General features: G+C 50.5%; 12 protein-coding genes across 15 annotated transcripts; 7 read left to right on the top strand and 5 right to left on the bottom strand.

Moving 5' to 3' along the window:
* Positions 1 to 931: 931 nt before the first annotated feature.
* PPTG_14066 (hypothetical protein) lies at positions 932 to 2,538 on the bottom strand. Its single transcript, XM_008911027.1, has 7 exons — positions 2,171 to 2,538; positions 2,010 to 2,097; positions 1,871 to 1,939; positions 1,743 to 1,814; positions 1,568 to 1,687; positions 1,393 to 1,494; positions 932 to 1,313 (listed from the first exon to the last, which is right to left on the bottom strand). The coding sequence occupies exons 1-7, from the start codon at positions 2,269 to 2,271 to the stop codon at positions 1,182 to 1,184; spliced, it is 684 nt and encodes a 227-aa protein (XP_008909275.1). The 5' UTR covers positions 2,272 to 2,538; the 3' UTR covers positions 932 to 1,181.
* A 566-nt stretch (positions 2,539 to 3,104) lies between these two features.
* PPTG_14067 (hypothetical protein) lies at positions 3,105 to 4,153 on the top strand. The gene is made up of 2 exons (XM_008911028.1): positions 3,105 to 3,479; positions 3,536 to 4,153. The coding sequence occupies exons 1-2, from the start codon at positions 3,199 to 3,201 to the stop codon at positions 3,729 to 3,731; spliced, it is 477 nt and encodes a 158-aa protein (XP_008909276.1). The 5' UTR covers positions 3,105 to 3,198; the 3' UTR covers positions 3,732 to 4,153.
* A 577-nt stretch (positions 4,154 to 4,730) lies between these two features.
* Positions 4,731 to 5,582, top strand: PPTG_14068 (hypothetical protein). Its single transcript, XM_008911029.1, has 2 exons — positions 4,731 to 4,923; positions 5,010 to 5,582. Exons 1-2 carry the CDS (start codon positions 4,802 to 4,804, stop codon positions 5,191 to 5,193), a joined length of 306 nt encoding a protein of 101 aa, XP_008909277.1. The 5' UTR covers positions 4,731 to 4,801; the 3' UTR covers positions 5,194 to 5,582.
* PPTG_14069 (hypothetical protein) lies at positions 5,394 to 7,260 on the bottom strand. 4 transcript variants are annotated; one of them, XM_008911030.1, is made up of 6 exons: positions 7,115 to 7,252; positions 6,936 to 6,992; positions 6,797 to 6,873; positions 6,576 to 6,713; positions 5,866 to 6,504; positions 5,394 to 5,768 (listed from the first exon to the last, which is right to left on the bottom strand). In XM_008911030.1, the coding sequence occupies exons 1-6, from the start codon at positions 7,212 to 7,214 to the stop codon at positions 5,664 to 5,666; spliced, it is 1,116 nt and encodes a 371-aa protein (XP_008909278.1). In that variant the 5' UTR covers positions 7,215 to 7,252; the 3' UTR covers positions 5,394 to 5,663. The 4 variants fall into 4 exon arrangements, with proteins under 4 accessions (XP_008909278.1, XP_008909279.1, XP_008909281.1 ...); XM_008911031.1 differs by having other exon boundaries at positions 6,936 to 7,260; XM_008911033.1 differs by having other exon boundaries at positions 6,797 to 6,992; positions 7,115 to 7,253.
* Positions 7,261 to 7,404: 144 nt separating this feature from the next.
* Positions 7,405 to 13,509, top strand: PPTG_23495 (hypothetical protein; the record flags this gene model as incomplete). Its single annotated transcript, XM_008911034.1, has 7 exons — positions 7,405 to 11,434; positions 11,832 to 11,890; positions 11,946 to 11,972; positions 12,044 to 12,232; positions 12,298 to 13,104; positions 13,188 to 13,271; positions 13,350 to 13,509. 7 exons carry the CDS (start codon positions 7,405 to 7,407, stop codon positions 13,410 to 13,412), a joined length of 5,259 nt encoding a protein of 1,752 aa, XP_008909282.1. The 3' UTR covers positions 13,413 to 13,509.
* Positions 13,510 to 14,068: 559 nt separating this feature from the next.
* PPTG_14072 (hypothetical protein) lies at positions 14,069 to 15,172 on the bottom strand. Its single transcript, XM_008911035.1, has one exon. The coding sequence runs from the start codon at positions 14,844 to 14,846 to the stop codon at positions 14,151 to 14,153; it is 696 nt and encodes a 231-aa protein (XP_008909283.1). The 5' UTR covers positions 14,847 to 15,172; the 3' UTR covers positions 14,069 to 14,150.
* Positions 15,173 to 16,452: 1,280 nt separating this feature from the next.
* On the top strand, positions 16,453 to 17,184 carry PPTG_14073 (hypothetical protein; the record flags this gene model as incomplete). The annotated part of the gene is made up of 5 exons (XM_008911036.1): positions 16,453 to 16,542; positions 16,615 to 16,683; positions 16,768 to 16,836; positions 16,905 to 17,048; positions 17,110 to 17,184. 5 exons carry the CDS (start codon positions 16,453 to 16,455, stop codon positions 17,182 to 17,184), a joined length of 447 nt encoding a protein of 148 aa, XP_008909284.1.
* On the bottom strand, positions 16,996 to 18,394 carry PPTG_14074 (hypothetical protein). The gene has a single exon (XM_008911037.1). It carries the CDS (start codon positions 18,321 to 18,323, stop codon positions 17,211 to 17,213), a length of 1,113 nt encoding a protein of 370 aa, XP_008909285.1. The 5' UTR covers positions 18,324 to 18,394; the 3' UTR covers positions 16,996 to 17,210.
* Positions 18,395 to 18,561: 167 nt separating this feature from the next.
* On the top strand, positions 18,562 to 19,710 carry PPTG_14075 (hypothetical protein; the record flags this gene model as incomplete). Its single annotated transcript, XM_008911038.1, has 1 exon — positions 18,562 to 19,710. One exon carries the CDS (start codon positions 18,562 to 18,564, stop codon positions 19,708 to 19,710), a length of 1,149 nt encoding a protein of 382 aa, XP_008909286.1.
* Positions 19,711 to 19,876: 166 nt separating this feature from the next.
* PPTG_14076 (hypothetical protein) lies at positions 19,877 to 20,331 on the top strand (the record flags this gene model as incomplete). The annotated part of the gene is made up of 4 exons (XM_008911039.1): positions 19,877 to 19,955; positions 20,019 to 20,065; positions 20,129 to 20,215; positions 20,287 to 20,331. 4 exons carry the CDS (start codon positions 19,877 to 19,879, stop codon positions 20,329 to 20,331), a joined length of 258 nt encoding a protein of 85 aa, XP_008909287.1.
* Positions 20,332 to 20,428: 97 nt separating this feature from the next.
* On the top strand, positions 20,429 to 22,380 carry PPTG_14077 (hypothetical protein; the record flags this gene model as incomplete). The annotated part of the gene is made up of 2 exons (XM_008911040.1): positions 20,429 to 22,176; positions 22,242 to 22,380. The coding sequence occupies 2 exons, from the start codon at positions 20,429 to 20,431 to the stop codon at positions 22,378 to 22,380; spliced, it is 1,887 nt and encodes a 628-aa protein (XP_008909288.1).
* On the bottom strand, positions 21,871 to 23,180 carry PPTG_14078 (hypothetical protein). Its single transcript, XM_008911041.1, has 3 exons — positions 23,045 to 23,180; positions 22,697 to 22,947; positions 21,871 to 22,625 (listed from the first exon to the last, which is right to left on the bottom strand). Exons 1-3 carry the CDS (start codon positions 23,139 to 23,141, stop codon positions 22,473 to 22,475), a joined length of 501 nt encoding a protein of 166 aa, XP_008909289.1. The 5' UTR covers positions 23,142 to 23,180; the 3' UTR covers positions 21,871 to 22,472.
* Positions 23,181 to 23,187: the final 7 nt, after the last annotated feature.

Here is a 23,187-nt window from a genome sequence, read left to right on the forward strand (position 1 = left end):
TAGAGGGTCAACGTGTCCATCCTCGTTCACAAGACTGCGGACCGATCGAGGACGACGCTGAAACGTACCAAGTAGCTCTCAGCCAATGAGTTTCGATCTTACGTCGAAAAATAGTTTCCATGATTGCCGGTGTCATAGGTTTTTGGCGATTTCCTATACCTGGGCAAGATCATGAAGATCGAGAGCTTCTAATATTTCTCTTGAGTTCATGAATGGGACATAAGATCAACAGTAATTACGGAAGAAAAACAAGCATCGGCTGTCAGATCCACTTGTTGCAGAGCGTGTTGAAGTGCATACGGCACATTCTGAGAAACAAGCGAGGGCCATGATCAACAGTCATGCTACGCGAAGACACACGCCACCGGAGCAACATTGGAACGAGGATCAAGTCGCTTCCCACACGGACGCAACAGGTAGACGATAGTGCTTGTTGGAGTATGTCCACGATCGACGTCTGAGCGTATGAGTGAGCACAATCAGTGGATGAATAAATGATGTTTTATTGCAAATGCCGGCCGCAGCCTCATTAGAACGCTCCTGGCTAATTTTCAGACAGCACAGCGTAAATCGTCTTTGCTACACTCGATTCGTGTAACCAGAAGAGGCAAAGTTTGGTCAGTCCTATTACACACGCAATTGCAACGCACCCTACGTTTTAAACTTAAGCCTGTACGATGCCCAGCTGAAAATCATCTTGGTTCGACGGTGCCTACACATTTACTTCCGTGTTACAGCACAAAAGAATAAACATATTTATGCATTCGTTCCGACCACCGTTTCTTTGTTTGAGATCTCGAACGTCGCCATTCAATAGTGCAAGCGAATGTTGGACTGATTAAGTGAAGTCTTTTCGCTTCTACGACTCCAAGTGCTTTAACCGCGAACAGTAATGTTAGATAGAACAAAGCGAGTCGAAGTTTGCGGCTTCGAACGTAGATGATAGGCACTCGCTGACATTATTGCATGGATGTCATCAAGTGACACGTAGAAGTGACCTGAGGACTCGTTAGTTTGCACGATCGAGTGCTTCGTTTAGTTACTGTATTTCCGTTTTTTCTTGGGAACTGGGTGAAATGGGCTGCAGCTATCGAGAGTCAATTACCATTAGAAATCTCCACCAGAAAATGACACTTTGATGTGCTGGATAGCTGTAAGTTGGGTCTGTTGTTTGCAATGCGTTAAATAAAAGTTGATCCACCGTCCATCGAGTCATCTCCGTCATCCTCCTCTTCGGATCCGTCGTCGCGAAGACGATACTGTAGTAGTACAGGATACATTGTTCCAAGCGCTCGTTCTCCGTCTGCAGAAGACTACCACATCGAAACAAAATAGTTAGCCCCTGCTCGTGCAGCTGTGAACATCATTTAAACAAATTATTTGAAGTCGTACCTCGCATCCAGTGATAACGATTTTGCCGGATATGAAGATTAATAAGGTGCACTTGGGGCGCAGCATGCGGTAGATAAGCCCTGGGAATAACTCTGGCTCGTACTAGTTCAAGACAATAGTATTCTCGTCAGAGAGTTCAACTCACACTTAGCACAGGATCCAAGTATCTGCTTACCGTGCTAAAGCGAAGGTGGTCTCGTGCCAAACCTTCCAGACGAATTCTAAAGCAAACGTCCGCCGCCCCGACCACGTTACGAATAGTGAATGGACTGCTGTCGCTCGGGAACGACACTTTCTACGTTTAAAGTGTTAGACAAAATGTCAACTGATGATTTTTGCCACGAGCATACCTTCAATATGGAGATTAGCTTCTCTGCAGCAAGCTTGGCATCTGCTACACTCGTGGCGCCGATCACTACAAACTGCACACTAAATTAGCATTATATACTATATGTAACCCTTTGTAATGGGAACCTACCTTTCCACTCCTGTACAGCAACACTGTCGCGCGAGGAGCCTGGAAGCGCATGACCAACGCGCTAAACCCCTGCCATCACAATAATTCATACTGCTTAACCACATGAACAGCCGTGTAGCTCTGGAATTCTGCTGCTTACTCGAGGTGCGTAGTCGGCATTGCGCACGAGCAGCGCGAGTTTCTTGATGTCGACCCGGTCGTTGACAAAGCCACTGCCAAGAACGTTTCTGAGCGTAGGTTGAAAGGAAAAGAGAGAATTAAGAGTGTGGTGATATAGAGAGACGTTCTGGCTGGACGTACACAACGCGGTATGCCACACCTTCCTCTGCGAGCCGCGCACGAGACCACGCCGTGTCATCGTCCTGGTCGCTGCTACTGCTGCTCCAATTGCTGACACTCATGGCGATTAAAAACTGTTCGCTGATTGGTAAGTTTCGAAAATTCGGAGATTTTCATTGGTTGTCAGTAAAGCTTGTTTCAGTGCTAGCTAGATACAGAATGGCTGTTGAGTCGATCGATCGGAATCGTGAACGTGGTTTGCCAATCATTTCCGTTCGTACTGCAACGAAGGTAGAATGGAGAGCTTACATGGAGAGCGAGGATAGCCTTGGATCCACAGGTGACCACGGATTTTTCAAAGGCTGGTTTTCCTTGGTCTGTGAAATATCTCTCAAATTTACGAGTGAAGTGCTGCTGTTCTTGTGATGATAACTCCACAATGTAGATTATCCCTTCAACCCACTCCAAGAACGGTTTACCTGGAAAAAAGGGTCTCCTTTCTCTCCTGAAGTCTAAAGCTTTCCGTCTTACTACACTCCCACAGGAAGGTTGTGCGGGCTTACTCAACTGGAATGACCAGATTTTCAGGAGTCCTGGAAATCTGGTCAATCATACTGTGCGCAGATCGATTGGCAAGCGCAGAGTACAAAGTGTACACTGTTGAGCAGGATGCTGCAACGAATGGAGCTACTCCATTGCCTGACAGTACTTCATACGTTGGTGTTGAAATTGAGTTGCTGGGTCTATCTCCGGGAGCTGTCATTCCACGAGATAATGACACCGATGAGCATTTTCCAGATAATCAAGTACACACTGCAATCGGCATATTCTTATCCATACTGTTCCGAGGCATCATCGCTGACAGCGTCAAACGCCTTTGCGGCGATAGCAATCGCGATGAGGTCAAGTCCTCGGCATCCAACCAAAACGTTTCCAAGCAATCGTATAGCATAGCACACACGCGCAGCTTATTGGTGCGTCACCATGCACCAAATGCGTGTCGCGCCGTCAAACAGCTAGAAACGCGAGAGCATATTTGCAAGATTTGCATGGTAGGTGAGCTGGACTCAGTTCTGCTTCGCGAGGAATTGTCATTTGCGAACTTCCGCGCTCCAGTCCAGTCACCGATCGGCGCCTCGCTGCTAACGTCGCCACTAACTCCTCTACCTCAAACCATGCAAACCGCCCTCGTCCTCGTCACCAAGCAGACCGCACTCGCGCTAGCACCGCGCGTTGTGACCATGGCCCCGGTCCTTCAGGTCGCCGTCATGAGCACGCAGCGTGCACTAACCACGCAAGCGCAGGAGAACCGGCGCCCCGTGCTCTTCCGGTACGGCCTCATTCGTAAACGAATCAGTTTTGAATCTGTCTAACTCTATCCTGTAGCAAGGACGACGAAAAGGAGATGCGGAAGTTGCTGCGGAAGATGCATCTGCAAGCCTGTTACAATGACAAGACGGGCTTCCGCAACCAGATTGAGCACGACAAGCAAACACTCGGCGAGATCCCCGGCCTCGTGCCTGGTGTGGATCTGACGCAGGAGCAAGTGGATGCACTTTTAAACTGGAAACACCTGCACTAACGTGACGAGGGTCCATGGTTTTTGCGAAGGAGGGGATGTAGCTCTGGTGTTCTCTAGCTCTCGGCTCCGTTGAGACGGAGCCACGGCAGCTTCAACGCCTCAGCTATCGCCTGCCTCCTCCACATCCGACCGGGTTCACCTCCGACCCCGGGCGGTAGCCTTGTCGTTCCAATTTGGAGCTGCTGCCGCTACCGCCCGCCGCCCCAGGCCCGCCTTACGTAGACCTCCTTGCTACACTTGCATGTCCATTTACTCCTCCGCTCTCCCCGCGACGCGGCCCGCAACGCAACGACGATGCTTTACGTTTGATAGCAGCATCCTACAATCGAATTTGGCAGTGATCCATCATCTTGTAGTTTCTTTCGACTGGGAGATCAATAAATTTTCAACATGAGGACTATAGTGTCTGTGTTCGATCGAGGTATGACGAAATGTCAGTTATCTAAAGGGGTAGTCCTGCGCTCTGCAGCAACCACGACCCGAATTAGCGCGATTTGGGCTCCACCCCACGCGCTCGACTGGGTAACCTTTGTGCGTGTCTAGTCTGCTGGAGTATGCAGCCGGCCGGAGCCAAATTACCGTAAAGAGTCCATGCATCGCTGCACCAGGTTATGGGCGGAAAAGTGAGTCAAAGGATCGCAAAAACGCCCCATCAAAACTACATCAGAACACTAGCACTCAGCACCAGCGCAACACGCACAAGAGAGCCATCGTAACTTACCAAAATCGGCGTGAACAGTAGCAGCTCCATCAGCGAGAAAAAAAAAACCAATGCCTCGCAGCACTGCGTGTCAGCCTGTACTTGAAGTTGAGCGTAAAAAGTCAGCGTCGTTTTTACTGCGACACTTAGCGTCGACCGGACGTTGCCGCTTTTAAAGACAGGATTCTTTCCATCCGTGAAACAGATCCATCAACATGCCCTCGCTGTCCCGCCGCAATCGCCCTCCTTGATTTTTTTACGTAAAAAGTTGCCTACTTGAAGCGTGCGGCGCTCGTGTCTTTACCAGCACGTGCGGCTCCTAAAAGGGGGAACCAAACCGTCAGTACACAACATCAAAGAACAGAGAACTATGCTCGCTATCCGTCGTGCCGCTGCCGCCGCCCCCAAGCGCGCCTTCGCGTCGCCCGCCCAGGCCATGGGCTTCACCGATCTTAAGGACAAGGAAAAAGCCGCTGAGGCCGTCTTCTTCAAGTACGTCTATACAAACTTCAAGATATTTTCTTTGATTGGTATCCTTCCTCGCAATCCTAACTTTATGTTTTGTATTTTTCCTATAGCAAGCAGGATGAGAAGGCGCTGCGCAAGCTGCTTCAGAAGATGAAGGGCCAGACTGACGTCGTGGACAAGGAAGGCCTCAAGCACCACGTTGAGCACGACAAGAAGGGCCTGAAGAGCATCCCTGGCCTCAACTTGACCGACGAACAGGTCAACGAGCTGCTCAAGTGGAAGCACCAGCAGTAGGTCGCTGAAACAGGCTGCTGCTCTCTCTTCTTCGTCCTTATTTCTTTCAGTCAGGCTTTAAGCCTTCGCTCGTTTTGTCGCTTCGGCCCCAACTGGATCCTGCTATAGCTTCGAAACAGGAACAGTCATCCGAGAGTTCGTCCTGATAGCCTCGTTGGAGTTTCTTTAGCCCTCGTGGGTTGCATTCGTGCTTAGCAGTCGTCTCGTACCCCTCTTGTCCAGTGAGAACGTGCGAGATTGGGGATTGCACGAGAAGAAGCGAACGAAAGAACAGGACGGTGAAGAACTGAAGCAGCAGCCGTGAACAAAGCATACAAAATCACATCATACCCCAACAAAACAATAAAAAGCTAATTAACCGATCTGATCTCGAACGTCTAAAGTCGGTCTTGTGTCTTGTGCCCGTTTGTTGCCGTGAGGGTTTTTATCAAGACCGATGGCGAAGATTTTGACTAGATAAATGGAGGCGCTCAGCTCGACTCGAAATCCGCAATCTCTGCCTTGACCTTGTCAAGCTCCGCTGCGATCTCGGTACGCTGCTGGCGCGCAGTCTCGAGCATTTGTTTGAACCGATTCTGAGTGAGTGCAAATAAAAAAACATGGCAAGTAGCGATGGTGATATGAGCTCACAGATCATAAGCTAAAGGAAAATCCACGGCACAAGGAGATTACCTTGACGATAATGTTGGAGTTGGCATCGACCTTGGCGCTGAGTTCGCTGATATCGCGATCAGCATCACGCACCGACTTTTGTAAGCGATCGCGAATGGGCAGCAATTTAAGGTATTCCGGGTCAGTCAAGTAAGCCTTCTGGCGAGGCGGCGACGCCGGTTTTGTGTCCATTCCGTCGAGGATGTCGTCCTCCAGCATGTCCACTTCCTTGTCTTCGTCGTTGTCTCGGCTAGTTTGTGAGTTCAACTGCATAGGAGATAATCTGGGGCTTGGTGTCGGTGCGAACGCAGGCGAGCGCTGGACCGATGCCCGTCCGTCTGTCTGAGACTCAGCCTCGGAGCCTGCATCCGTCGCAAGGGGAGTATTCATATTCGACGCGTTGGCAGTACCTGGCACTGTACTACTTCCAGCACTCGGTGGCAGTAGTTTCTGCTTCTTCGTAGATGGCTCCTCTGATAAAGTCAAGTACTCGGGGTGTTCACGAATGAGCTCCATCTCGTCCATCACAGTGATACCACCCGGATGCTCGTCGTCCGCCATCCAATCGTAGAAATCTACCAGCTCCTCATGAACGTCTTCAATAACACCACCAGCAATGATTTTCACTAGATCTTCTTCCACTCGAGCGACATCAGGTTTCTACATGTAGCAACAACCAGAACCGCTTCATAAGTCGCAATAGTTCAAACAACATATCCTTTCGCACGTACTGGGAACGGCGTGGTCTTCTTGGTTTTCTCGTATTTACGCTTGATGACGTTGGTGTTTGGAGGAGTTATCCCGTTTGGCACTTCGTCCTGCATCTCTAGTAACTTTTTCTCTTCTTCTTTGTCCGTCACCACGAAGATCTAAAATCGCCAGACAATATCACAAACATTCGTTAGTTCAATACGCCACCAGAATCATCTTATCCTCTCTGGTCGATCCGCACCTGTCCGATTTCACCGCTCTTGTAGAAGAAGTTGTCGTCGTAGGTCTTGTGCGTCTCCAAAATGGTCGGCAGCTGTGCTGCAAGCCCGTCAACGTCAACACGTGCAGCTAACGTCACCTTTTGACCACTAACAACGCACCAATCTTTGCAGGATACTTCTTGCCGTTCACATGCAGTGTAAAGTGTTTGTTATCCGCTGGAAAAGGCATCAAACAGCACCGCAAAATGCGTCAACGTATGTATTTTCCAACTTTTCTTTTTTCGCTTATTTCATCCCTCTAGCGGGTGTAAGGACGGCAAATAACGTCACACACGCACCTCCTGCCACCATGTCCACGTTCGCTGAGTCGCCATTCGCGATACCTTCCCGTACCTCCTGCGCCAGGCGCTTCGGGAGCTGCAGCAGGTATTGCTCCATTTTGCTCCGGAAAGGGTTACACAGCGATGGGTTACGAAATGTACCCTGCACTCTTTTGTGTCCAACACATAATTTACACCAACCGTCGTAATCAAAACCATCACTCTGCATTGTGTTTCCACACCAACTGAAAAACGACCCTTTACCCTTCGCACTTCCGCATTCGCCTTCAAGTCCGCACTCCGAGGTGATGGCTGGCAAGCTGCAGGTGATGAAGGCGCAGGCGCTGGCGGAGGAAGAGAAGCGCCCTCTTCTCAAGGACATACACGTGTCGGTGAACCGCCATGACCCTTCTTCTAGTCCGCTCTCAGGTCTGGGCGACCGGTACCCGTCTCAGGATGCAACCTGCATCTCCTCGGCTCTCTTCTCGTGGGTGACGCCGCTCATGGAACTGGGCAACCAGCGACCACTGGAGCACGACGACCTGTATCTTCTAGACCCGGCTAACCGTGCGCATGAGGTGTCCACGGAGTTCCAAGAGGCCTGGAGGAAGCAGTGCAACAAACCCAGTGGCAAGCCCAGCCTATCCTGGGCGCTGGCATCCTGTTTCGGTGGCCAGATCGCCAAGGCTGGTCTGCTAAAGTTGGTCCATGACTCGCTGCAGTTTGTGGGGCCCATGTTGATTAAGGAGATCATAGCGTACCTGCAGAACCCTGACGCTCCTCTGAGTGAAGGTCTGATCTATGCGGGCATTGTGTTCGTGTCGGGCGTGATGCAGTCTTTCCTGTTGAGGAACTACTTCTTCCATTGCTTTGAGTCTGGTATGAGAGTGAGATCTGCTGTTTGCACTGCAGTGTACACCAAGAGCTTAGTGTTGTCTGCCGCGGCGAGACAGAAGAAGACGACAGGAGAGATCACCAATCTGATGAGTATCGATGCCCAGAGACTGCAGGAGCTCTCGACGTATATCAACAGTGTGTGGTTCTCCATTTTCCAGATTGTGGTGGCCTGTTATTTGCTGTGGAAGCAGATCGGTCCCGCGACGTTTGCTGGAGTGGCTGTGATCATCTTGATGCTGCCAGTTACGGCGGGGATTTCGAAGCTTATGAGACGATTGCAGCTGAAGTTGATGGAGGTGAAAGACGAACGTATCAAGATTTGCAATGAAGTGCTGGCGGGAATGAAGGTGATCAAGTTGCAGGCGTGGGAGCACTCATTCACCAAGCGCGTGCTGGAATACCGAAGCGAGGAGCTCAGCAAGCTGCGCACGTACATTTATGCGCGTAGTGGATCCATGACACTCTTCTCGGCGATTCCTTCACTTGTTACAGTGGCGTCGTTCTACACTTACGTTAAACTGGGCAACACGCTGGACGTGGGCACTGCTCTGACATCGCTGGCGTTGTTCAACATTCTCCGCTTCCCGTTGTTTATGCTGCCGCAAGTACTGAACTCGATTGTTGAGGCAAGTGTGAGTATTGACCGCTTGAGCTCATACTTCCAGGAAGAGGAGCGCGAGAAGGTTGGACCAGGCGATCTCGACGGCGTTGGTGTACGCGTGAACAATGCTGATTTCATGTGGGATACGGCACCGAAGGTGTCGTCAGCTGCGGGAGCTCCAACGGGATTAAAGGAAGAGGACAGCTTGTTGCAGGAGGACTCGATCTTGGACAAGGAAGTTTTGGGAGGTGATAGCCTTCCCGTTCTGCAGGGTGTGTCACTGGAGGCTCGTCCAGGTGACTTGATTGCTGTCGTTGGCCATGTGGGTTCCGGAAAATCTACGCTTCTCGGTGGAATTCTGGGTGATGCTCGTTGCAGCCGCGGTGATGTTAATCTACGTGGATCTGTGGCCTACGTTTCGCAGCAGCCGTTTATTCAAAACGCTACAGTTCGTGAAAACATTTGCTTTGGTCTTCCGTTTAGCGAGGCTAAGTATGCCGAGGCGCTACGCGTCAGCTCAATGCAAAAGGATCTGGCTGTGCTCCCTGGAGGAGATATGACGGAGATTGGCGAGAAGGGCATAAATCTCAGTGGCGGACAGCGTACTCGCGTGGCTCTTGCTCGCGCTGTATACCAGGATGCAGATATTTACCTGCTGGACGACATTTTGTCTGCAGTTGATAGCCACGTTGGCCATGACATCTTCAAGGAGTGCATCAAGACTTGCCTCAAGGACAAACTCGTGATTCTTGTTACGCATGGCTTGACATTCCTGAGCGAGTGCAACAGAATTGTGGTGCTGGAAAACGGCGTGATTGTGGAGAATGGTACGTATGAAGACCTCATGGAGAAGGATGGTGGACTCCTCATGGATCTTGTGGCTAAGTACAAGGACCAAGACGAACAGCAAGACTCTCAAACGATTGAAGATGATATCTCGGTGGATGAGTTGGAAGAGGATGAAGAGGACAACCCGACGCCCGAACGTCTTGCTCGGAGATTGAGCCGCTCGTCTGTGCGCAGTGAGCGTTCGCTAAGTGAGGTAGGTATGGAAGCACAGCTGATGACCGACGAGGATCGATCTGTGGGCGATGTGGCGTGGCAAGTTTACAAGACTTGGATAATGGCGTTCGGTGGAATTTTCGCTGGTCTAGTCGTGATCATTATCTTCATCGCCACTCAATGTGTGAACCTGCTGTCCACGTGGTGGCTATCGTTCTGGTCGGAGCACTCCCAGCCTAAGGACGGTCCTGCGAACAAGGAGTCGGAGATGTTCTACGTGTACATCTACATGGCTCTCAACCTGGCGTACGCCGTGGCGCTGTACATTCGTGCTATCACCACTTACAAGGGCGGTCTGCGTGCCAGTAAGTCGCTGTTCCAGAACCTTCTTGCTCGCATTCTACGTGCTCCAACCTCCTTCTTTGACACGACGCCCACGGGTCGTATTGTGAACCGATTGTCCAAGGACGTGTACACCGTTGACGAAAGCATCCCTGCCACTTGGAGCATGCTGCTTAATACGTTTATTAGTGTATTGGTGACTCTGGCGACGATCTCGTATGTGACGCCGATCTTCATGATCATTCTGCTGCCTGTGCTGGTTGGATACTACATTTCACAGCGGTACTTTATCAAGTCTTCGCGCGAGCTGCAGCGTTTGGACTCCATCAGCCGCTCGCCTGTGTTTGCTCTGTTGTCCGAGACGTTGGACGGCTTGCCGACGATTCGTGCATACCACGCAGAGACCCAGTTTTCTACGAAGAACGAGGAACTGATTGACAAAAACCAGCGCGCTTATTTTCTCAACTTTGCAGTCAACTGCTGGCTTGCTCTTCGCCTCGAGTTTGCCGGTACACTTATTGCAGCCTTTGCAGCTCTAACCGCTGTGCTAGCACACAGTTCGGACCCAGAGCGCGGAGCAGCTTTCGCTGGGCTTGCAGGTGTCTCGCTTACTTACGCGTTTAGTGTCACCCAGGCGCTCAACTGGTCTGTTCGCATGCTCAGCCAGCTCCAGACACAGATGGTGTCAGTGGAGCGTATCAAGAACTACACGATCATGGACACGGAAGCCGAGCTCACAAGTGTTGGCAAGCTTCCTCCCGCTCAGGAATGGCCCTCTGCTGGAGCTATCGAGTTCCGCAATGTGAATCTGCGCTACCGTCCTGGCCTACCGCGTGTGCTGCGTAACTTGTCTCTGTCGATCCGCCCTCAGGAGAAGATTGGTATTGTGGGTCGTACCGGAGCTGGCAAGTCGAGTCTCGTGGTGGCTCTTATGCGTCTGGTGGAGTTGGACAGCGGCTCTATTGTCATCGACGGACTGGATATCAGCACTATCGGACTGCACGAGCTGCGTAACAAGATCTCTATTATCCCCCAGGACCCCGTTCTCTTCTCAGGTACAGTGCGCAGCAACGTTGATCCTTTTGACCAGTACACGGACGAGCAGATCTGGACGTCACTGCGTCGAGCTCACCTCGCGCACGTGGTGTCGGCGTTGGATGGTCCAGTGGATGAGAAGGGCTCGAATTTCAGCGTGGGTGAGCGCCAATTACTATGCATTGCTCGTGCTTTGCTCAAGCGGTCGCGTATCATCCTAATGGACGAGGCGACCGCTTCGATCGACACGGAGACGGACCGTAAGATCCAACGCAGCATCCGCGAGGAGTTCCGTGACTGCACGTGCCTCACGATTGCCCACCGCATCAATACGATTCTCGACGCAGATCGCATCTTGGTCATGGAGCGTGGTGGGGTTGGAGAATTTGACACTCCCAAGGCACTGCAGAAGAAACAGGATGGCTTGTTCAAGGCACTCGTGGAGCACTGGAAGAACGAAGGTAAGTAACTTGCAAACCACGATACTCTATGTGTCTGATGAGGGTTACAAATGAAACTTATCCACGAGAAAAAAATACATGATGCTTTATTCTGTTCGGCGAGTGGATATTTTGAGACGTGTAGCTGTAGACTTGAGGACATTATGATAGTGATAACTGGAAACGAGGAGAGTGATGAAGGACAAGGCGTGTGCTCGGACGTGAATGAAGCACTTTATCTGCTGACGAAGAGGAATCCTGTAGTTTATGACCACGCAGCGTTGAAGTGGAAGTGCTCCATTCCAACGAAGTCAAGTATTGAAACGTGCTTTGGAAAGGTAATTTATGTCAGCACTGCTTCATTTGTTTTTAGCTAACATTGTTAGCCAACGGAGTCGAAAGGTTGTTTGCTTGGTAGTCCGCAGCCACGACGGAACTTTGATCTGTTCGCACCCGTCCGGCACAGCCTATTTAGCGGTAAAATGCGTTGTAGTGAACTATCGAGTCGAAGGAGCTAACTTATTGTCTGCAGGGGTTCAACATCGTGGAAACACCAGGGGTATAGTATTATTCATTTTTTCTGGTCGAACTTTACCATAAATTGAACTTGCGCTTGTTGTTGAATGACAGGGCAGCTTTATGGATTCAACATTGACACTACAAAACGCATATACCACCGACGACAACACAGCTGGAGGAAGATCATCCGAACTAATATCTAAATCTAAACACGCTGCACCGATTCGAGTTCTTGACCTCCGAGGCAGTCACGTTGACATGGATATCATGACGCAGCTCAGTCGAGGTCTATCAACCAATGTAAGTTCACGCGGTACCAGAGTGTTTTTGGATCTGACACGAATGTGACTGTATACATTTTCAAGCGCTTCATCACAACACTGTCGCTGAGTGGAAATCATCTCGAGGATGCTGCCGTTGCTTTGCTCGCTAGTGCACTGATGCACAATGGCTGTTTGCTGGAACTCACGCTCAGCTACAATGCCATCGGTGAGATTGGGTCAACTGCTCTAGCTAAGGCCCTAGCTACAAACTCGCATCTTCGAGTGCTTGATTTAATGCATAACCGGATCGGCAGGGACGGTATCACTCCATGGCTCGGTGATACTATGCGAGCCAACTACGCACTTCGCGAGCTCAAGCTCAGCCATAATGCGATCGGGGATAAGACAACCATCGATCTACTTCAGTCACTGTCACCAAAAGCTCTAACGGAGGAAGAAAAACTCAAAGCGCGACTTTCTAATCGAAGGCACACGACAATGTCCGATGGATCAGGAGATTCTCACAATGATAGCGGACCGTTCAACTCAACGCTGAGAACGCTGTTGCTAAGCAATACTGGCATATCGGACGAGACTTCAACTCATCTTGCGCATATGCTGAGCCACACGCGATCTCTGACGTACTTAGACATCTCCTGCAACAATTTCACAAGTGAAGGAAACATGAGCATTGCTCGCGGTTTACAGCGAAATGCGTCCATACGATACCTGAATTATCGTGAAAACAAACTGGATGAGGTAGCTGCATTGGCAACAGTGCGTGCTCTTAAGGCTAGTTCTTTTCTGGAGACAGCACTCTTCCAGGACTGCTTAGGAGGAGAATCGATAGTGGGGAGTGCGTTGGGTCAGCTCGTAAAAACCACACGCACACTCGTTACTCTCGACTTGGTGAGTAACTATCATTCATACATAAGTAGTTTTCTATGATCGTTTGTGTACTGATCATTTTCTTTTGCGCTTTGCTGTACTAGAGTCACTGCCCTCTCGAACCTCCTGGAGTTGTAGAGTTCTATTACGCTCTGGCTGATAACACCAGCCTTCGCAGTATCGATCTGGTAAGATTGATGCATTTCATAAATATTGTTTTAAAGAAAGATTGACTCAGGTAGTCTGTTTGCTGTAGACGTGCTCAGGTCTCAAGTCGGACAGCGCGGCAGGAATTTTGGCAAAGTCGCTGCAGCAAAACACGACGTTAACCTTTATCAATCTAGCCTACAATGAAATCACCTTGCGGGGCTGCAAGTTGCTCCGAGATGGCGTTGCAGGTCGAAGCGAGACGGCAGCTCGACTGGTGATGTCTCTAGAAGGCAATTCAGGCGAGAAGTGCCCCACAGGGACCGTTATCACGGGCGGGATGCGGCCCATGAGGCCACCGCTCGTCAACTAAAAAATCGCGTACCTAGCAATTGAAGCTGGTTGTGTTGATGGGGCTGGCACACAATCCATCTTTATTGAAGAATCTAAAGCTTTGCTTTACTCGACAGCTGATGTTGTGTTTCCTTGCGTTGCAGCGGGAATGCGAATGAAAAATGGACCTTACCCATTTGACCGGACCCACAGAGATGACGTTCCGTAGTTATCCCTGTTATTTCAAAAGCTGGTCTACAGATACACTGCAACTTGCAGCATTTGCAGCTCTCGCCTTGCAAGTGCGGAGTGCACAGCACCGCGCGGCACATCCAAACGCGTGGTTACATTGAAGCACAGACTGGATGTGACAGTCGATGCTGCGGGTGGACATCCAGCGCAAGCAATTGATTGCAGCTTTTCCTTGCCACAGGGACCGGGAAATACCATACTACAACTTGCGATGGGTTTCGTTAGGTTATTAGCAGGTTCCTATTGCATCAATGTGTAAAGTATAAAATGTCATTAACGTGCTGATATTTGACTTCGTTTAATGTACATTTGGCAGTCTAGGTAATTGTCTCCATCTAATGCAAGCTTGATCGGCATGCGCCGCACTCACACCGTGAAAAGTTTCCGCAAGGGAAGTCGTCGAACTCGAGAGCTACCTCTTGGATCTCTTCGTCTGACGTCAGGGACGCTGACGTTGACGAGCGTTCGAAATTGCTGGGGGACAACGACAGTGACGACGTCGTGGACGCTGTAGACGAGTGTACAATGGACGAATGCTTACTCGTGCTGTTACAAGACACGAACAGCGTGAAGACCTTGCTCACGTCGTCTCTCATCCTGGAGCATCCAAGGTTGCCGTGGTTCACCAAAGACGCCTTCACCGTGTTAAGCATACGTAGCAATGCCACTCGAGTGCCCTCCACTCCAGTAGGGCAGCTCCTGCAGAACAGCGAGGCCCTAGGAAAGTGATGTTTGATCACGTTACCCAGCCACTTGCACTCCGCATTGCACCGATGGCCAAGTCGTAGAGCCTTCACTAGCCTTCTTCGCAGATCGCGGTACTCGTCGAAACTCCGGGAAAGTGTCCATGACGTGGTCTCATTCTTGGATGTTTGGTAGATCATGTGGAGCTCATACTGCACATTACGCTTGCCCAGCCCGTGCCGGGTGTTGATGGTCGAAGTCATTTCGAGCGTCAGGTGCTCGAGCCAAGCGACCGATTCGGGTAGAGCCGATGGTGCTGGTGACTGTTGTCTTGCCGTAGCGAACATTGCAAAAGAGCGCTTCGCCTTACAGGTTTGAAGTAAATTGAGGAATGATACGTGGACCTGCACCTTACACAACGCTCGATCCACGTCGGGCTCATAATCCGGAGAACATAGAGCTTTGTCCACCCAACTTCGATTACCTGCACGATTGCGCGCCCGTCGACTGTCGGTCCGACAGGAGCGTCATTATTGGCATCAGCTTGGCACCAGTTGCGTTTTTATGTTTTTTCAGTAGAACGTAGGAACTTCAGGTCGTCAGAGATTTGCTTTCGGGCGAGATTTCTGCCAGTCGAGGCATGAGCATCCAAACACAGCAGAGCGTTGAACAGGACCTGCGGTCGCAAAGTGTACCTCGCGGCGAGGTTCACCACCGTGAGAGTGTCGCACGTTGTGTACGTGCAGGTGTGGCTACCGACACTCGCGTATCTCTCCATCGGAGTTTGAGCGGCTACGAATTATGCCTTCGTTATTTTCGCTGTGGTTTAACTGCGCTGCTCACAATCCAGCAAGCCATTTTACTTTGGACAAGTTATCCATGCTGGATTTCGTAGCCTACAGAGGTTTTGGTCGCAAAAGTATTGAACGAGTCATCAATTTTTTTTACCATGACGCTTGTGCGTCTACAAATTCGTTCCTTAGATTGACTCGACGGATGACAACGCGCTGGCTCGAGAGTGTAGCAAGTACAGATACACAAGCGCCGCTGGGGCAACCGACGGACGTCCACGCCGATGAAAAGCGTTGTGCCTCCCAAACATTTTTTCGCACTATCCTCGAAAATGGGTCTCGTGGGAGAGCTTGCTGTTGCATCCTAACAAGCTGTCTATTCTCTCGAAGCTCCGCACGATTTAACAGAAAGTTAGCTTCTCGTGACGACATCTCGATGTGCCTCAGCATGTTGCTCATAAGGACGCCACATTGGTTTTTGTCCCTCGTCGGAAGAATCAACTGTATTAGTACATGTAACACTGCTCGCAGTATGTCGCATCGTTTGAGTGTGATCATAATGATCATCATCGGGTACAATGCATACAGGATCTCGTCAGAGCGATTCAGGCTGAAGTTCAGCATCGTTCGGCTGGAGCGATTCAGGCTGAAGTTCAGCATCGTTCGGCTGGAGCGATTCAAAGCAAGAACTTCCACAAACAACGGCTTACCGGCGTTGGTGAGGCATCTTCAAGCTGTGAATCACAGCCTGTGATTGACCAGTGGTCCAGGCTCACTGGGCCATGTAGCACAGTCCACGCCCTCTGCTAAAAGTACCTAGCATAATGTAATAGCGATTGTTTACCTTCAGTAGTAGCTCGTTTTCTGGCCTGTGTGACAGACTCGTGGAAAATGGCCCCCACTGCGGTGATCAGCTGCATTGTCTCGAGGGCTTCGAGTCGAAGCGCGAGCAAGCGCATACTCACCGACTCACACGGCAAGCCCAATCTGTTCTTGTGTTCTGGTGCTTATGACAACGTACTGTGGAGATGGCCTTGATTGTGGCATCGAAATGATTACCATTCTGTTGGATTGTTTCTTAGAAACGATACAGTAACTATTTTTGTTGATAATTTTGTCGAGAACGAGATTCCGTTCTTTGAGGCACTGTCGTAAAACGGTTATGCCACCGAAGAAGAAGGCCAAGGGCAAGAAGAGCAAGGCTAGCTCTGGTGGAGGTGATGCAGCCGACACTGCCGTCGAAGTAGCCTCTGTACGCTTAGAACTACCAGAATCGCTGGCCTATCAACTTACTTATCCTGTGCTTCTGATGTCTCTTGAATAGATGTTTGATAATGCTCCTCCCATTGTCATCGAGGCCGACCCAGTACACTACGTGACGCTCGATATGCGGGTAAGCCAACGCACCGATAAACTGGGGGGTTATTTGCAGACTAACATATAAATGTCTTTGCTCATGCTTATTCCTTCTTGCTAGCTACTCAACTGGAGCTACCTTAATTTCAAGTTCCGCACAAAGACCTCCACACGGTTGTTCGCCATCAAGGTGGTTTAACTGCGAATAATTGAATCCCTATGCTCTTCAGTAACATCATGACGGTCGTGTGGTCCCAGCAACAAATTCAAATGCAGCATGGCCCGATCATGGACCTCAAGATCTGCAGAGGACACTTCTCCGAGGCCAATGAGTTAAGACACGACATGATGACTTTGGCAGAGTATGGAATTGAAGGTGCGCCCGAAGGCGAGCCCGAAGTGGTAGGCTTGCTGTATTAGTACGAGACGTACCGCCCAGACTCACGAAGTGTCTTAATGGCAGGTTTGCTTGATACACTATGACTTCAAACCAGAGCAGCACGATAATCCACTGCTTCTCGCCACAGAGAAGAACTGACTATCAATGCAAACACCTCTTTCTATCTACTTTATCTTCTCGAGTGCAGCGCCAATAATTTTGATCGCCTTGTCCACGACTTCCTTGTTCGCTTGGGAGCCCATGTGACCCAGACGAAGTACCTTGCCCTTTAGAGGTCCGTACGATCCACCCACCAGCAGCTTCTGCGCACGAAGTTCCTCCTGTAGCACATTCCAGTCGCAGCCTTCCGGAAGCTCAATTGCCGTCACAGTCGGAGAAGCTGCGCTCTCCTCGCCGTAAAGCTTCAGTCCCAGCGTCTTCTGCACCTCACAACGCGCAAAGGCGCTCACTTCAGCGTGTCGACGAATTGCGGCTTCAATTCCACCCTCCTGTCTGATGTTATCACACGCAACGAGAGCTGCACGGATAGCCTGCCAGTTATGCGTGTACGGAAGCAGTCTGGGTTCCTGGAGTGCAGCCCGGTAGAACGGCTGGAGCGCGTCGTATCCGACGTACTTGACCTCATTGATCCGCTTCCAAGCCTTCTCACTCACGGTAGTAAATGCCAATGCAGGAGGGCCAGAGAGTGCTTTATGCGGTCCCAATAGACCTAAGTCAATCTTCCACGCGTCGACATTCAATGGCGCACCTCCTGCACTCGACACAAAGTCCACCAAGAAGAGACCATCAGTGGTCTCATTGGCCACCGTCTCCCCAACACCTTCCAGGTTATTGAGCACACCACTGGGCGTCTCACAGTGTACTGCAGTGACCAGTTTGGGGTTGGAGCGACGGATCTCTTCGTTCAGAGCCTGCACGTCGATGGTCTTCCGCCAGTCGCACTTGACCACTCGCACATCTGCTCCAAAAGCCTTGGCCATGTCTGCGAAGCCCTCACCGAACAGTCCGTTGGCAGCACACACCACCACATCCCCAGGCTTTAGAGTACTCTTCAGAGCGCCCCACAACGCCAGCATAGCCTCGCCCGATTGAATAGCCACGCTGCAGCTCTCGGCATGTAGGAATTCCTGTAGATTGCGTTCCAAAGCAAGATAGTCGTCCCAGAAAGCAGGATCCAGATCAGACGATCCGCAGGCAGTTCCCAGAGCTTCCAGAACATTGGGCAGCATCTGCGTGGGGCCTGGAACGAGCTCTAACATGTCGGTCGGGTGTGTCATTGTCAAGTACGTGGCGTATCGGTGAATGTGGAGCGCAAAATGTGGGACTTATGATCGGACTAAATTTGGATGGAATCAGAAATGTACAAAATAGTGACTGATTTGGTAAAAAGGGACTATTTAATAGTCCCATTACATATTTGACTATTTCAGCCAATACGATGTCTCCTCAGCGATGCTGGCAGTTTTTGCCCTCATTCTATTCTTCAGATAGATCCAAAGGGTCAATCGTCGCATCATGCGCTCACTATTGCTGCTCTCGGCGACGGCCCTCGCGGCCTCCGACGCCTCCGCGGAACAAATGTTGGTGTTGGGCAAGTCATCGTCTCCATTATGGCACGAAACGCGCTCTTCCGGGGCCTTCTCCGCCGCCGGGATGGCTGATTTGGCGCTCAACTCCCTTGGACTCAGTACAGGCAGCATTTCATCGCGTTCTGCGGTCCAGAGCCCGCTACAGGCCGATATCTTCACGCACAGTGATGCATACGCGATGATTCTATTGGAGGACGCGTCTCCGGCCACTCTAGAAGCCGTTAACGCGGCTCTAAACGGAGCCAAAGCCTTCCATGAGCTGTACCCGGCCCAACCCGCTAACGTCAAGGTTCCTGCGGCTGTAGCACAGGAATTTAGTGCCAAATACCCATCATCCACTCATTGTGCCGGAAACACCGCACTATGCGCCAGTATGAGCGCTGAAAGGCCCCAAGTGGACTCGACATTGGTGCTACAGGTGCTCAAGGCCAACAGCTTCTTGAGTGCCAGTGACGAGCAGGACGTGGCCTTCGCCCAGCAACTAGCACAGGTGATGCAGCTCACAACGGAGCTGAAGGACTCGCAGAGCAAGAAACTGTTCCTCGTGGGGCTCTCGGGGCTTCAGGGAGACAAGCAGCAGGCTGCTCAACAGGCCATGGCGGCCACAGTGACTGAGTTCTTGGCCCAACTCATGAAGACCGAGCGTACAGTCGCCGCTCAGATAATGACGGGCACATTGCCCACTATCACTGACGAGACGTCTGCGCTCTCACGTCGTAATCGGAAGCTGGTGACGAAGCTTTCGAACGAAGAAGAAGACGACGACGACGATGATGAAGAAGAAGAGGGTGAGGAAAGTGAAGAAGACGATGAAGAAGAGGTGGAGGATCTGGCTGCGGCCAGTGGAAGTGTCTGGGAAGACAAGGACAACTCGACGTCCACAGGTAACTCCACTGCGCCTGGCGCCGTGTCGATGCCCGACATTGCTGAGTACCAGATCATCCTGTGGACGTCGGTGCTGCTTGGCGCTGTGCTGCTCATGGCGATATTGGCGATGGCCAATATGCACACGGGTCGTGACAGTCTGCTGTATGCCAAGTTCATTGCCGACGTGAATGGCCGAAAGACCAACTAAATCTGCACTACAGTGGCTGAGGAGCTTCGGTTCAAGTGGAGACCCTTTAGCTATGAACGAAGCAGTTTAGTTTCGGAACGAGTAACCCTTAATATGCACCATTTTACCCTCTTTTACGCCTTCTTTTGTCCATAATTGAACAGTCTCTTGGTCTTAAACGGCCGCAATGAAGAACCACCCATGCGACGACCATGAGACTGATGAGGAAGAACCAGAAATGACGCCGGAATCGACTGCTGAACAAGGTGCGTGTTATGCTGGAGACTGTAGTTGGTGCTGTTGCTTACTTGTCGGTTTGAATCAAGAAGACCTTCGTTTGGCGGAGTTTCGAGCACGGTGTGCGAGGATGCGAGAGGTATGAAGACATCGATGCTTGTCAATGCTCAATGAAGTGAATAAACTACTACATTTTGCGTAGAATACGGAGCGCGAGCTTGCGAGACTCGCTCAGCACCGTGCAGACGTCCGGGTGCAGATCGGAATCACGTCGGCGACCATGGAGCAGGTGCACTTGAATCTACTAAGCACTTGTTCAAGGAGACGTATTCAATTGAATTAAAAAATAATGTGGTGCAGTGGAAGCTGGAGCATCAGCAAATGCTGCGGGGCTCACAGCAGTGATGAACACCCGCACTGGTCTCCACGATATTCCAATAAACTTTGATAAATATAGGATAATTTAAGTTTGAGTTGATCTTCTTTTTATTTTCTGCTTGAGATGTCATCGAAGCAGCAGAGTGAGCTTGATGCTGCTACCCAAGAGAAGATCATCGATTTGTTCGATAACGAAGCGATATGGGATGCCGACGATACAGACGGCTACATCATACAAATTTTCCACGAGCTCAAGGCTGCTGGTGCCAAAATTGCCACACTCAAAGATCAGGGATGGAATACATTGCTGCATACAGCGTCGCTCTGGAATCGCTCCAAGATTATGGAGGAGCTCATTCGCCGTGGAGCTCCGCTGAACGAGAAGAACAAGAACGGCCACACACCTCTGGATTTGGCCATGCATTGGGGACACTTTGAGATGGGACAGCAGCTCCGGCACTACGGAGGCAAACACACATGCGAAAAGGAGCGCGATATCGCGATTTCACAGCGAGATTTGGCTCAGCAGCAGCTCAAAAACTGCGAATTAGAGTACGAACACGCCGTTGGATCGCTCAAACGAGCTAAACAGGAGCGTGAACAGCTTCGAATCGAGCGAGATCGACTCGTGGTATTGCGTGCTCAAGTTGTGGAAGACTGCGCGTCACTGGCCAACCAAGTCGAGGATTTTCGAAGTGCTGTGGTGTCTCTTACTAAGGAGCGCGATGCGTTGCATATTCAAAATGCTCATCTTCAAAGTGAACTGGTTTGTGAGCAGACAGCGCGAAACAATGCAGTGCAGAGCTGGAAAATGGCCGAGAAAGTCATTGCTGAGTTGCAACAGATACAAGAAGAGTGTCGAGAGCGTGAGGAAGAGGCATTGAGGTTGCGTAATGAAGCGATTCATGATCGAGATGTAGCACGCAAGCGAGCCAAAGAGGCTCAACTGGACCAGGGGATTGCTAAGCAGAACCAAATGGAACTGGAACGAGAACGAGATCAGGCGATTGAGCGTTTGCTTCAGAACGAATCTGAAGTTACTCATGATAAAGAAAAGTGGAGGAAACTCATGGCAAAAATTGAGTTAGAGCGTCGGAACATTCAGATTGAGATCGACCGACAAACCGAAATTTTACGTTGTGAGAATGAGAAATTGGAGAAGACGGTGACAACGCTCACGGTTTCTAACACTCGACAAAACGCAGACATTGAACGGAGTCAGTTGACGATTTTAACAATGGAAAGGCAGCTTGGTCGGTACAAGCAGGAGTTAGGTACTGTGACAGAACAAAATACAAAGTTAAAAGAGCAAGTGGGTGCTCTGTTGGAAGAAAGGAGACTGGAATACAAGTCCTGGCGAACTCAGCTAGAGATCAAGATGCAACAAGAATTCTCGGACGATCTCAAAAGAATCTTAGAAGCGGTTATCACGACGTGGAAAGCGCTTCAGACTTGTCAACAACACATGAGCACTTTGAATGTTACTACTGCTCAACCTCGAGCCTCGTCACCGTCGCGTACCCCTGCTATCATGTCTTCTATCTTTCAGAATCAACGGCCCCATACAAGTGCAACAGGCTCCGGTAACTCGGGATTCCTGCCATTTATTCAGGAAGCTCCAGCAACGGGGTTAAAAGGATCGATCTCTACCTCTGTGCTATCTGAACCTTCACAGCTTAGTGATATCGTGTCGGATGCGGTTCTCACTGATCGAGAACAAGCGATTGTTGACCACCGTGCACAAGCCGAAGCTGCCCTTAAAGATCTGTCGATTGGAATGACCTCTGAGCAGATTGTACAGCTCTGTACATTCGTCCAAACCTTCGTAGGGGATGTGACGGCATACATTTCAGCTAACTTACAGCGACTCCGGTTGGTTCTTTTGTTTTGTTTGGTGAGTTTAGCTCTGCTCTGACACAACTGGTTGTTGTTTGCAGGAGGCGAGCACATGCTCAAGACAAGATTATTGAGCGCAAGGGTGAACTTATCCAGCGGTTCACTCACCATCGAGAAGAGAAGGCAAAACGTCAAAGCCCCGCTCGATTCCGGGATTGTTCAGTACGACCACTGCTTTGACATATCTCGAAGCGATTCAGGGTTGAGTATGATGGGGAAGACTTTAGGAGACACAGCAGCCTAACAGGTATGGTTGAGGGATCGCCGTGTGTCTATTTTCTTGCTGCCTCCACTTCATCCTGCTTCACCTCGTCGGCAATGACGTCCAGGATCTCCTTCTTCACCTCTCCAAGTCCCTCAAAGTCAATCTGCTTGGTCTCGACATTCTTGGGCGTTTTCTGTAGTCGCTGGCGAAGCTCCCTCATCTACCGATCAAGCAGCAAAAAGTCAATACGTTCTCCCTCTCCGCATTCACGAGCAATTAATTGGCTCTCACATTGGTTACTCCGAGAGTGGCAGCAGCTCCGCCCACCAGCAGGCAGCAGCCAGTGATCGAGACGAGCGTCACGCCTAGCAACGCCTTCCACGCTGCTGTACCGGGTGCCAGAGGCTTGTCCAGAGCCAGTTTCCGCTCGAATAGTGTGGCGTTCTTGGGCTCAAACTTCTTCTTGCTAGCTGACGGCTTGCCCAGACTCTTTTCCTCCTCCTCCAGCGCTTTCTTCTGCTTGGTCATGCCATAGTAGAAGCCTGCATCCACAAAATCACAATAGCAAGCGGGTTTTTAATGGGCGTACTGGCTGTAAAGACGACGTAAATAAGATTTACGTGTGGTATACTAATATACCTCCGCCTAGAAATACCGCAGCTACTACAGACACTGCAGTGGACACGACGTTGACGGCGCGCTGCTCCGCCACCTCCTTGTCATCAGTGCCGCTCATTTTTTTTACTCTGCTGCAATCAATTTCAACATTGTTGTGATTCGCA

This window comes from Phytophthora parasitica (assembly GCF_000247585.1).
Source record: "Phytophthora parasitica INRA-310 unplaced genomic scaffold supercont2.40, whole genome shotgun sequence".
Classification (NCBI taxonomy): domain Eukaryota; phylum Oomycota; class Peronosporomycetes; order Peronosporales; family Peronosporaceae; genus Phytophthora; species Phytophthora nicotianae.